This window comes from Micrasema longulum, unplaced genomic scaffold, assembly GCF_059751315.1.
Source record: "Micrasema longulum isolate JH-2025_06_02 unplaced genomic scaffold, ASM5975131v1 h1tg000900l, whole genome shotgun sequence".
Taxonomy (NCBI): Eukaryota; Metazoa; Arthropoda; class Insecta; order Trichoptera; family Brachycentridae; genus Micrasema; species Micrasema longulum.
Window position 1 is genome coordinate 539,967 of NW_028278091.1, and position 14,423 is coordinate 554,389.

Below are 14,423 nucleotides of genomic sequence, written 5' to 3' on the forward strand. Positions count from 1 at the left end.
TCAGTAATATCTAATTTTAAATAATAGTTTTTATTGTCGAGGAATAAAGCATATTTAAATTTATGTAATGAATCTTAAGTAATCAAAAATTTCAGTGTTTTTTTTTTTATTTGTTAATTAATAGACTATCAAATTAGCCAATAAAAATAATTATGTATCGTATTATCATGGCTATTTTGTAAAGTTTTATTATTTAGAAATTACTCCATCTGTGACGTCTAGAGTTGTCGGTGAGTTGTGCTGACATTTAATAGTAGAACTCTGTAGCAGTTAAAATACACTAAATGTTGAAAAAAATGGCTACCCGGAAACCGTAAATCTATCAGAACACGTAACAACGCTTAAATTGATTGGTTATTGTTCACAAGAACTTTTGATGTTTCTAAGTAGTTCATTTTTATTAAAACAATGGTTTTTATGTAAAAAATATTTATTTTTTCCATGAGAAACTTCGCCGTACAAATTAATGCATTAATTTTTACCGTATGTAAGAAAACATTTTGTATATCCAATTTCCTGTAGTACTGAACTTCCTGACTATGACCATATGAAGCTTTAGGCATCTTAAATTATTCTTGATAAAATTTCATAATGTTGAACAAGTTTAAAATTTTCAAATATAATTCTCAATTTATTGTAAGCCTGCAATTTTCAAATGTGGATAATCTATCCAAAATCCTGGCTCATGTTAAGATATAGTAATAATACTTACATACTCAATTTTAGAAATTATTTAGAATGCATGTAGGTTTATTTAACTTTATTCTAATATTAACCTCAAAATGCTACATGACAGTATGTATTAAATATGACGGAAGAAACTTGATGTGATGATATTAATTTTATTTATAAAATGTGAATTTAAAACAAAAAGATTTAATATGATTATGTACAGTGTGTTAGAATGTTACATAAGCCTATGTGGATGTGTCAGTGCCTATCGGTGAATCAAATACCGGGTCGTAGTCCCGTGGCTAGTGTTGCGGACTCACGAATCAGAGGTCTGAGGTTCACACCTGGTCTTCCACAACTCGGTTTCCATTTTCTAATATTAAGTCATTCACAACTCGTTGAGAATGGCCTCCAAAATTAAAATATTTGGGTAAATCATAGGAATGCAAATATTTCTTTTTATAAAAAAAAACAAATATACAAATTTCATTTGTGTTGGTAGTCAGACTGGAATATTTTATTTGAAAATCTGTCACTAACACATTAACATAGGGTTATTAAACATTCAAACCTACTGTACCTTAGCTTTTTTATGCATTTTTTTAAAACTGCATGCTTTGTTTTAGCCACAATTGAGCGAGTAGTTACAAGTTGAAGCTAATTTCATGTTGAAATCATAGATATGAACAAACGATATTGTAGGCAAATCATTTCAAGATCAATATATTTATGTTGAATATGTAATTTAATAAACCAGATACTTGTATTTTCTGTCTATATTTTTTGCCTTAAAACCACTGCTAGTTCATAAGTTAGTAATCCCCAGTAGAGAATATAACTGGCATGTTAGGTTAAGTTAATAAGCATATTGCCATCTGGCAAATGTAGGTATAAAAAGTAAACGCAAATATGCTGAAGGTTCATAAATTATTCTATGCTATTCTCCGATGTGAAAGGCGGCCTCCGTGGTGTAGTGGTCAAGATGCTTGACACACACGAAAGGTTCCGGGTTTGATTCCCGGTGAGAACACAAAAAAAAATAAATGTGATTTTTCTCAAGCCTGGGTGTTCTGTGATGTAATTCACCACTGTAATTGGGCCTCCTGGCCTGTTGTGGTGCAAAAATAAATCAATTTAAAAAAGGTAAGGAAGAAATGAATTTCATACAATCTCATCTTTCAGCTACATTGCAAGTAATTGCATTATGTAAAAGACGTAACGGCAAACAAAATACAACAGCTGCACAAAGTCATTCCTATAATAATAGGCTCCACATGCCTACAATACACCTACCTAATCACCTACACAATAAATACTTAAAATCTATAAATTTTTCAAATTATGACATTTACTATTTATAATACGAGTTTATAGTTCAGTTCGATGATTGTTTTAGAGAAAATGTTATCATCCAAATCGATAAAGTCGGCGATAACAATGTTAATTTTGGGAGAATCCTCGGTGGGGGGGCCCAGGGGAGGCTGTCCAGCACACAAGGTGGACAGCCACGGTAACACTCTCCGCTTCACCTGCATGGCGCAACTTCGCCTTATGTCTGATAGGAACCTGAGAAATACAACAATTATTTTGATGTGAATTCAACAAAATTATGATTGTAACTACAAATTTTAGATATACCTTATAATAAAAAATAAACGGGAATTTGGCAAAAAAATGCAAAATTTGAATTTTCAATAATTTTTAATATTATCCCTTTAAAATACTCGCCAATTGCGACGCTAGATTGATGCCAATGCTTAATCCAATTGTCCATGCACTTTTCATAGGCCTGGAAAGGTATGGCCTTCAGCTCCCGCAGCGAATTCTCTTCTACGGCATAAATCGTCTTACAGAGCGTTCCTCTTAACAGAAATTTTAGTTTTGGGAAAAGAAAAAAGTCAGACGGTGCCTGGTCTGGAGAATACGGTTCTTGGCTGATGAGATTAGTCGAATTTTTGGCCGAAAACTTTGAAACAATCCCCGCTGTATGAGACGGCGTTTTATCATGGTGTAATATCCACAAATTATCCTTCCACATTCCTTCACTGTTTTTGGGACGAGGGGGCCAGTGACGCGTTTTATACCCAAAACATCTCAACGATGAGATGCTCAATAACACAGCAAGCTCTCGAATTGGTACACATCGATTCTTTAACACGATTTGCTTTGCCAATTCGATGTTTTCTTCGGTGCTTGACATTGCTGGACGCCCAGTATGTTTATCATCATCTAAGCATTCACAAATGTCTTTAAACCTCTTATACCAATTTGTATGCCCGTGTTTTCGACATACACGACTCTCCAAAGGCTTTATTCAACATTTTTAATGATTCAGCACACGAAATTTCATTAGCAACACAAAATTTGAGGCACGCTCGTTGTGTCAATTTTTTATCCATTGTAAAAATCGCCACACAGCAATTTTTCGACTCACTCAAACAAATGCTGACAGAATACTAAGCATCCAATCACCGTCAAACTTTGAAAGATTGTCAAAAACAGTGCTTTCAACAACAAAAAAATACCGATTGATGCAGCGCGGGCATTTCAAATTAGAAATTCCCGTTTATTTTTGATCTTATGGTATGTTTATTTGTGTTTAAATGTCATTTTTACAACTAAGTTATAGTGTTATCCTTGTAACATAATAATTTAAGTTTTTTGGGTACAGAAGTTAAATTATTTTATAAAATGTATATTTGAAGCAGTATCTCTGTGGTTATTTATTATAATTAAAACAAAACCACTTCATTTTTAACCACTTTTAAAAAAATATATTGATCAGTTTCGAAGCTACACAAGCTCTCTTATCAAGTTAAAATTTAGTAAAACTCAATACAATAAAACAGATTGTTAGTAATAATGGATATAGTGAAAACTTACATGATAAAACATTAAAACAAAAACGCATAAATATTTCCATTCTACTCCCCCAATAAACAAAGCTAAAGAAGCTATCAGATACTGTAGAATTGCCAAAAATGTAGCCATTGTATTTTAATAGACACATGTTTGGCTATCCTACAGTACCTGATAGCTTCCTAAAAAATATCAAGCTTTGTTTTTGCTCTCCTGTAAACCTTGCAAAATATAGATTCGATAGTATATGTAGGAACCGTCGATATACTTGACAGTCGATTCCCAATGTTTATGTTTATCTATTTTATACTATTTATGATCCACAATATGTGAATGCATCGCCGTCCATGGAATCCGGAACATTCTTCTCCAGCACATTTTGAAGACATCAATCTTTTTTCTTTCTGACTCTCTCAATATCCATGTTTCTTCTGCTTTGTATGGGAATATAAAGAAAATCAGAGTTCTAACAAGATGAACCTTCATATTTTTAGTAATGCTTCGATCCTTTCATATCTTGACAATGGGTTAATTATATTATGCGGTGAAAGCATTGAGCCTACAGTCCCATTCTAAAAAATGAATTACCTGAGCACTACGAAAGAGGGGGTGGGAGTGACGACAGCCTGGGTGACGAAGGCAGCAGCAGGGGAGCGAGTGCGGCTCTGAAGGAAGTGAAGGAGGGCGGTGGCACTGGTACTGCGAGGCCACGGTGAGGGCACCTGCCCCCCGCGCCAGAACCGCCCGCTACTGGCCACAGACTCATTCCGGTACACCACTATCACCTGTAAATCCAGGACTCGGTCAGAGAATCCAGTGTAATGAGAAACAAACTCTATATAACACATGCAACAGAGATATAGAACACTTCTTCAGAGAAGGAAATGTGAAAGTGTAGGCATTTTCAAGGCTTGTGACTACAGGTGTGTAGTTCGCGAACGACCCTGTCATACTGACAAGGTCAGAAACATTGAACTAGAGATATGTTTCTTTCATCTCAGTCAGTTAGTTCGCGAACGGAAAGAGCCCCGAACTAAATGGCTCTTTGTGTCATTTGGATATTTCATATCTTTGTGTCTTATGGATCTCTAGCTCGTTTCGTTCATTCATTGAACTCTGTGTTTAGTAGGTAGATTAGGTACCTACATATACACTCTGTATCTACCTATATAGTGGGTACCTAAATGTCTATACTGGCTGCTTCGTTCTTTGTTTCCTTATGAAATGTCACGATAAAAATGCTATTTTATGAATTATTATTTACTTTGAGATGTAAACATTAGGTATTCATATTTTATTAATGCCCTCAAATGTGAACAAGAGGTTAGTTTGTTCACCCGAGTTTATTGAATATTGTATATTTTTCTGTTCAATATCAATATTAAAAGTAACACTTTAATTAATTTATTTATTTACTAATTCATAAAAAAATATTCATATTCACTAACCTATTATGGCTTTTTAGGTTGTATCCATAATAATAATTAACATAAAACATATTAAGTTACTTAAAATAAATAGTGATTAAAATATAACAGAATAACAATCCAACTAGAAGATATAAAATTAAAGAATAATTACAAATAAAACAACGTAAAAAATATCAACCTAATTGTGGAAAAATTTATTAGGTCAGTTATCCATTTTGTGCTAGAGGCCTTTCATTTTATAATATATTGTATAACTGCACGCTTTATAAATATAAAAACCTACTTTTAAAAAAAAGCTAACCCGATAAGGGGGTTTAAAATATTTATTATTTAAAAAATAGTAAAAAGTTAAGTGTAAAAGTAAAAAAAAACAAAAAAAAACTTGCATGAAATATAATATCTTTGTTAATTTCTTCCATAAAAATGCCTTATAGTATTAACGTTCTTCTTGAAAATAAAATAATTTATCTGTTTTCTATAGGTATGTGATATTATAATATCTAAAAAATAATATTATAAAATCTATAAAGAAAATCATGCTGACAAACCAGCCAAAGGTTTAGAATTGCTTATTGTTTCATTCACCGCTCGTACGCATTCCGCTCAAGCAAACAAAAGAGCGAAACGAACTAGAGACATGAAAGACACGAAAGATATGAAGACACAAATGATATGATGATGCGAAAGATGGGGAGATATGATGACCCATATGAGCCGAATGTGCAAAAGATACATTCGTTCAATTGAACTACTTAAAAGATACGGTCACTTTGGTGATGCAGATTAAGTGATACGTATCCTCTCGGTGACAGGGTCTCACCCACGTCTACTTGTGACATGTCATTGGCTGGTTTAAGTACCCACCAAGGGTTGGAGTTAAGCAATATTTCAAAAAAATGAAAATAATAATCTAAATTAATGTTATTCAATTTACAAAAATACTATAGTGGAAATAGATTTATATAATTGAATTTAATATAAGTAAACACAGCTTTAGCTACTATTGGTGTTTGCAATGTCGTCATGAGGAAGAATGACAATATCCAACATAAACCCTCTATATAATTTACCAAACCCACACTGAAAGCGGCAGTGAGAGCTGTAGAGTTAAATTCAATTAAAATGGTGGTTTACAAAATTGTCATTTTTAAAGAGTAACTAGCTTATTAACAAAGAAAAGGTTTTTAGCATGCGGGAAACCGATAGACTTATAGATAGAAGACTAAAGGTCTTTTAAACGGTTTCCGGGTATGTGGAGAGTGTTTCACTGCTGATTTTTGTAAAGTTAAAGAGATGAAATCTTTATTGATGCAGGTTTATCTGGCTGAATTATTTCGCCTACCAAGAAACACCTGAAAACCAGCTTAAAAGCAACATAAACCAGCCAATGACAGGTCATAAGCCCTGAAAATGTCCTCCATCTCTGGTTGTTCTCCATTTCTGTTGTAATATGTTCATACTAAAAACTCGTTAGACTCAATATTTATAGTCCACGTTATCTAATTGCACATTATTGAGAAATAGTGATATGCAATCCATAAATCCTAATGAACCAATATAATGTGACAAACCAATGTTCATAAAAAACAATATTTGTAAGGACAAGGAATTAAAGTCAGGCATGGCTTCCTTCATATCCAACACCAGGGGGCAATTAAAAATGCTATTTTCATCAGTACCTATCGAGACGGTATACTTTCAAATTTAAAATAGGCTTCTGTGATAAAAAGTAGCTGCCTAAAAATAATTTTAAATACAAACAAATCGCAATCAATGCAAAAAATACTTGCTTAAACATGACTTTTAACATTTCCAGTGCGTAGATAAGCGTACCATGTGGTACGGGTGCCCCTGATAGCTATCGATATTTTTGCCTCAAAACTCAAAGAAAAAAGATTGATAATGTATATTTGCAATCGCTCAGGAGAATTTATTTTCAACCATACTATCATAGTGAATATATGGCTTCGCCCCCAGGATGCATTTCTTGACCAATCGAGTTGTGGACCATTGAAATAAATTAGATGACCGTAATAAGATTCACTAAGAAGATATTTTTATTACCCTCCACTACGAATTCATTCGTTCGAATGAATTTAAAAATTCAAGACTAGGCTTAAGCCTAGTTTCAAAAAAACTTTTTATGAACACCCATTTCTGCTTGCACAACTTGTGACATGGAACTCACACCAGTGCTGAAATTTCTGTATATTTTTTTTTTATGCCAAAACATTTTGTTTTTAAAGGAGTGACTATAATAGACGTCAATGTAAAAACGCTAAAGAACTGCCTCCTATCAGTAAATACATTTACACAATGATCATGCTTTTATTTCATTTTTAATCTGTAAGGTCTCCATAGAATTATTGGAACCCTTAGGGGTTCGTGTAAAGAAATTATTGCTGGATAAGCATACAAAAAGTGAATAAAGCTGTTGGTACTGAGTGAAATAAAATTGTACAATTTAATCCAAAAACATTTGCAATAAATCTAATCTGAAAAAAGTTATATTCATATATATGCATAACCAAAAAAAAGGCATTTGGAAAATAATAAAGTGCAAACATTTTATGCATCAATAAATAATAACATTCATGTTATGAAGCTACAGAATATCAGGAGTCCACACCTGTTGATGCTGCTCTATGAGAGACAGAAGAGAAACACTTTCCAAATCCCTTTGAATGGGATTTATTCTCAATCCAAAAGTGTTTGTTAAAATATTGACTAGCCTCCGGTGATTTTCCATTTGGAATCCATAGAAATGTTGACAGTCGAGAATAATAACCTGTATGTAATTAGCAATGGTATTATCATTGGTAGTTGGATGTGAGTATGTGATTAGTGATTAGTGATTAGTATGCGTATACCTCTTCAGGGTGAGAATCTAGAAAATTCTTCATTATATTGAATTGTTCTGTAACTTCTCCAGCATAAAGACCATGAGTGAAAAACAAGTCGTTTGTGTCTGATTTTGTAGCGAATCTTAAGTCAAAATATCTGTAAAGTTAACAATTCATGCCAATTGGGAAAATACATCAGTTTGTAAAGTATAAAGGCCAAGACAATTAGTTAAGGTTACGACTGAAAACTGTTCAATATTTTAGCTCTTTATCTTATTGCCTTATTATTATTAACTTACCCCAGTAAGTATTAAAAAAATTACTTAAACCAAAATTTTCAATAAAATTCCCATCATATAAAAGAAAATGTAAATGTAGTGTCAAGTCCATGTTAACTGAATTAATTTATCATTATATTGTTGATAAATTCACCTGGTCCATGAAGAAGTATATAAAATGAAAAAAAAAAAATTTCAGGCGCTGCCTAGTATGTAGGTTAAATAATTCAATCACACGAATCTCACCCGCATAAATAAAGGTTTCAGCTCTTTAACTTCACAAACATCAACAGATGAAAGAATTGAAGGAATATGGATGTTCAAATATGGGCAGAATGGTGAATGTTACACAGTGTGTAAAGTGGCCACTTTTTTTTTTTTTAATAAAAAAGAAATATTTGCGTTCTTATGATTTACCCAAATATTTAATTTTTAGGGCCATTTTCAACGAGTTGTAAATAACTCACTATTAGAAAATGGAATCAAGTTGGGGTAGAGTGGGATTCGAACCACGGACCTTTGGTCTGTGAGTCCGAGACACTAGCCACGGGACCACAACCCGATTAAACCACTTAAACCAACCAATGACAGGTCATAAGCCCTGTAGATGCCTAGACTTCTATATTACCTTTTCTGAAATGTTCTTCATCTCTGTTGTAATATGTTAATAAAATTTAGTAACACTGACACAAATAAATATTGTTGTTTTATTTATTATATTTATTTAACTTATTGTGTATACATATTTGTACATTAGCATGCTTATTGTCAAATGGCAATTTCTTCCAACCAACCAATAACATAAAAGAAGTTATTTCTAAAATTTAAGTTTCAAAATTTATGTGAGAAAAAATAAAATAATAAAACAAAATAGTTTTTTTTTTAAAGAACTAGCAGTGTGTGTATATAAATTAATGATTATCGATACAAATTAATAACAAATAAAGAGAGAAAAGGGGGTATCAAGGAAGAGATAGATGTTTCTTCAGGCATGATTTAAACATAGACAGATACTGTGGAAACGTCTTTGATAGTGGATTGGAGATGAGTTGATTCCACAGTCGAGCCGCATTTACACTGTATAAGTTTTACAACAATTCACTGTTGATACCTAAATTGTAGTGGTTTGCCAACACCCTTTTGTTTGCCGATCAGGTGCTCTATCTGTTTACTTCTACTGACAATATCTATTTACTATTTTAATGAATACCTGCGATATTTATTTTTATATATAAAAAGTATAATCTATAGATGTTTCTGCATGGCACACTAATATTCTAATAAAAATACCAAGGCGAAAAAGTGGATCTACCTTATTCCAGCGAGAAGTTGTAATAACAGGTCATACTGTTGTGTTCTTGTCCAACGCACAACAACAGATTTAAATGTTGGCCACAGATAACGCACTACGGGAGGAACATCGGGAGCAATGCCACTCTTGTTGGTTATTCCGAATGTCATCGAGTCATGGCTTCCTGCAAATTATTACACAGTATTTTGATAAATATGATATTTTAACTAAAGAATTAGTTTTCACCAATACCACCAACATTTTGTACTCTCAAACTGTAACTAATCACTTTTCTTTAGCATACTCAATTATTTTATATTTTATTTTATTTAACATGTTTAATAAGTTACAAATTTTTTACAAAAGTAATGTATTATAAGGCGAAAGTTCACATGAAGAAAACGAAATGAATAGCACTATTTATTGTAATAGTATATCGCACTGCGAGAACTAAAGGGCCATATCTACAAAAAATCCAAAAATGACTTATGAATGCATTTGTATAGAGAAAAAAATAATTGCTTGAATTATTGGAACCAATAGTCTCCTATAGAGCTGTGTCCATGTGGAAATTTAATATCTGAAAAATAAATTAAGAACTACACGGCATTATCCAGACTTTTTGATGCAAAAACATTTTGTCAGTGTAACAAAATTTTCTGAGCTAAACCACCACATTTACAGTTGTGGCTCTGTGATTTCTAAGTTGGCATCATTTTACACACCCGTAAGGTGTTAGTCAATTGTTTTTTTTTTTTTTTTTTACATTTTAAACAATAATAAATATAATGTGACCTCACTGGGGTTTACCATTACCATTGCATTGTTGGTTACTCTTATTTAGGCATTTTATTAAGTTTTTGGCATTATATTCATACACATCAAATAATTTCAGGAATATACATACTTCAAATATTACTAAAATGACATAACCATCCAATTATTATTTTTTTGTTATTCATTGAAAATAAAATATTTTCATGATACAAGTTTCAGTTATCGATAGTAAATATTCAAATTGTGGTCGATTTCCAAATATTCAATCTCAAATTACACAAAATAATTATATTTGCTGTAACGGCCTGCAGTTCTCACAGTCCGATATGGAAACTGGTCCATTGGAAAAATTCTAAATATTCAATCTCAAATTATTCAAAATAATTATATTTGCAGTTACGCCCCTGTAGTTCTCGCAGTCCGATATGGAAGCTGGTCCATTAGAATTATTCCAAATATTCAATTTCAAATTACTCAAAATAATGATATTTGCAGTTATGCCCCTGTAGTTTTCGCAGTCCAATATAGAAACTGATCCATTAGAATTATTCCAAATATTCGATCTCAAATTACTCAAAATAATGATATTTGCAGTTACACTCCTGTAGTTCTCGCAGTCCGATATGGAAACAGGTCCATTAAAATTACGATTCATTTGCATGCTTCCAATTTATTCCATAAAATAAAAACATTAGGAAAACCGAGTTATACATCCAAAACATAACAAATAAGAGCGTGAGAACCTTGGGTTTTTTGCCGCGGACAATATGGGATTTCAAGTCTATAAAAATAATGAAAACATTGGAATATGGCACTAGTGTGAAGTCAGCTCGAATATAAATTGGTTATATGGTCACCATATTACAAAGTTCATGTTACAGACATCGAAAGAGTTCACCATAGTTTTTTGCATTTTATCAATTTAAACTAAATATTGCTAGCCCAAAGCAACAGTGAGATAGTCCTGAAATTTCCGATTTTGAGATGCACGTGCAGATATGTTGGTAAATTTATGTTTTCAAATAATAAAATATTGAAGTTAGGTAGTTAACTTATGTGAAAATATAGTATTCATAATCTACTTCAAATAATTTAATTCAGTCAGAGCCTTTACACACCTCCAAGTCCGCTTACCTCAGAATTTGTTCCTCACTGTTGCTTTGGGTTAGCGATATACGGATTGAATATATAAATTACAAATACTTAAATGTTTATTTAAATATAAAAACATTCGAAAACAGGCGAAAATTAAATGAGTTGCTTTTTATTCAAAATATCAACACCAATGTTCAATAAATTGTTGTCAACTCATAAATTTTATTAGTATGCGAATACTTGGTCGAGCCACCCGATTCTACTGCGCTCAATCATCCACTAATTACAGCGCGAATTCGCCAGTACTACAGATGCATGTACTTTCAAACAAATATGTTAATAACATCGATGTCTTTAACATGAGCCTTGTAAATTAAAAAAAAAGCACGTTCCCTATTAAACAGAATTCAATCTAACTTTTTCATATATATTATACAACATTTTCTCTCTTTTACAGCATACCCTATTTTTTAAATTTTATGTTGTATATGTACTCATGTAATATATATGTATATAAAAGTCTTATGGGCGTGAAAAATTAAAAATAAATAAATAAATATTGTTTACCTGGGATGGCAAGGTAAATGATCGGAAGTCTTTTTAAGTCATCCAATAAGTTTGTCATCCAATACTCCAAGTTAATCTCTAAATCTGCCATCTTACTAAATAAGGTAATAGTAGAATTTTAGACAATTTTTCGGGAAAGAAAGGCGTATTCGCTGAAAGGATGTTTCATGAAGAAAATTTTGATTTAAATCCTTCATAAAATAAAATTGAATTGACTAAAACACTTCAGAATCCAAATTTTCAATGTGGCGGAAGACAGTAAAAATATAATTAAAAATCTAAAATAATGTCATATTGAAAATGGAAATTGGTTTACTATTTCGAACTTCTCTATAATATAACCTTTAAACTACTCGCCGTTTCGTTTATTGATTGTCAATAATGTCAATTGTCAAAAAGTCAAAATTCAGACAGAAAACGTTCGTTGCATGGTGTTGCTAGAGGATATGAGGACACATCAATATTCATGTTCCATAATAATATAATGTTCCATATAATATAATAAAAAAACAGTTTGGCTGCGTTCATTCAACACCATCGTGTCATGATTATTTAAAAATTGCCTAGTCCTTTCTCAACAAAGATTTGTTGCTTTTTCATTACTATCTGTATCGCATCGAAAATCACATTATTTGTCCAAAAAATAAATTCAGTACAACTATAACTATTCAATGATATTTTTACACCTGTATTTTTCAAAATAAAATAAAACCTCTTCATAAATTTTGAAAGGAGGCTTTCTTGAAATTTATTTTTATTTATTTATTTATTCCGTTAACAAAAAATTGTCGTAATGAACATAATAAAATAAAATAAAATATCGAATGTAAAAAATCAACACAAATTTCTTGTTGAGTATTTTTTTATTTTCACAGATAGGTACGCCAAGAAACTTGGACCCATCGGAATCAACTGGCTCACGGAACGATTTAACTATGTTTTGAACAGTATCCCTTACTTATTGGCGTTTTAGTACATTGATTCTCTTCTAAAAAAAATAAAGGAGACGTCAGCCAATATTAGAACTACTGAGCAAAAAACTTACGGCTTACCTATTTAAGACATGGGATAGGATAATAAACACATGAGTACACAATTCGATTAAATTGACACTGAATCAGTTTGGTTTCAGAGCTAAAAATCAACAACAGACACGATACAAACTGTAGAAAGTTTATTAAAAAAAATATATATGAATAAAAGGAATATGCACATGCTGTTTATCCATCTCGAGAAGGTATCTCACAGAAACCCACGCAAATTGATATGGCACGCATCAAGGGGGCAGAATATCCAGGAACAGTCAATTGACCTGCTCAAAAAAATCTAAGCAGACAGCATCACCAGGGTCAGAAGTCCTTCAGGCTATAGTGAACATTTCAATATAAATGTTGGAGTTCATCAGGCTTTAACATTGAGTTCCCTAATCTTCGCCGTAGTGATGGACTACCTGACAAAAATATTCTAAATAAGCTGCTATTGTGTTTGCTTTATGCGGATAACGTTGTTGATAATTCCACCGAAATGTATTTCATAGTTAGTATTAACGATATAGTTGCAAACCACCGTGTTTTACTTCTAGTACCTCGATTTTGTGTTTAAAACTTAATAAGATTCAGGAATTCGCAACGATCGAGCTGTAAATTAAAAAAAAGTAATTTCTTCTTTTCTTATTTTCTATAAATTATCAACAGAGTAGATTATTTTTATGTATTCAATTCATTTGTTGGTATTTAGTGGAATAATGGTATTTTATTATGCCCTATGATATTTTATTATGTTATAAAAGTGTACGTTTCACGTAAAATCGATTTAAGAGTAATAACAGTATTTTAAATTTTATTTTTTAATATTGTTTCTAATTTCTCTTTTTTCTTTATTAAACTTTAAAGATTTTTTAAATATTCTTTTTTCATTAGTCTAATAACACTAAAGATAAAATGGGACCAATGGACATGATATTCACGACAGAATAGTTCTTTATACTACATGTGAGGATACCGCAACAAATAAAACGAAGACACAGCAATATGGATGCTAAATAAAGCCACAAAAACCTAAGGCTTTGTTATCAGAACTACAAGAGAGTTTAAGTCTGTTGATGCATTAAAAATATTATACATGACCCTAGTAACAAGCCAGTTAGAATATGGGTCCTCAGTTTGGTTTCCTCATTATGTTACCTAAATAAACAGTATGGATAAGGTCCAACACGAGTTTTAAAGATTTATAAATTTCAAATTAAACATTCCAATTGAAGAGCTTAACTATAAATGTTTAATGAAGCAGTTTAAATTCATATGCATTAGTGATAGAAGGGAAATTTCAGATTTAGTGCTGCTTTTCAAGTTTTCAAATAATGTTCTTGCCAGTCCCGAACTTTTAAATTGTGTTAATTTTTATGTGAGACAGTGTGGGACGAGGACAAAGTACTTTTTTTGCTGTTGATTGGCATAGTTCAAACTAGGCCAAATACTCACCTATTCCACGGTTCCACATGTTAGCAAACAAACATGGAAACTTAGACTTATTTAATTAATCTTTATATCAATTAAAATCATTACTTTTTAATCACTTATTTTCTAAATTAAAAAAATGTACTAAGTGTTAT

General features: G+C 31.8%; 1 protein-coding gene across 1 annotated transcript; it reads right to left on the reverse strand.

Annotated features, from left to right (window-relative positions):
- Positions 1–1,451: 1,451 nt before the first annotated feature.
- Positions 1,452–12,192, reverse strand: LOC148278271 (PI-PLC X domain-containing protein 3). Its single transcript, XM_088231653.1, has 6 exons — positions 11,813–12,192; positions 9,395–9,557; positions 7,832–7,961; positions 7,591–7,749; positions 4,120–4,316; positions 1,452–2,238 (listed from the first exon to the last, which is right to left on the reverse strand). The coding sequence occupies exons 1-6, from the start codon at positions 11,901–11,903 to the stop codon at positions 2,028–2,030; spliced, it is 951 nt and encodes a 316-aa protein (XP_088087779.1). The 5' UTR covers positions 11,904–12,192; the 3' UTR covers positions 1,452–2,027.
- Between the last annotated feature and the right edge of the window lie 2,231 nt (positions 12,193–14,423).

Coding starts and splice junctions, on each gene's coding strand:
- LOC148278271 (XM_088231653.1), bottom strand. CDS start 11,903: ATGGCAGATTTAGAGATTAACTTGGAGTATTGGATGACAAACTTATTG. Junction 7,962..9,394: donor CAACTTCTCGCTGGAATAAG/GTAGATCCACTT, acceptor TTAACTTTACAG/ATATTTTGACTTAAGATTCG. Junction 4,317..7,590: donor TCATAGAGCAGCATCAACAG/GTGTGGACTCCT, acceptor CTGGATTTACAG/GTGATAGTGGTGTACCGGAA.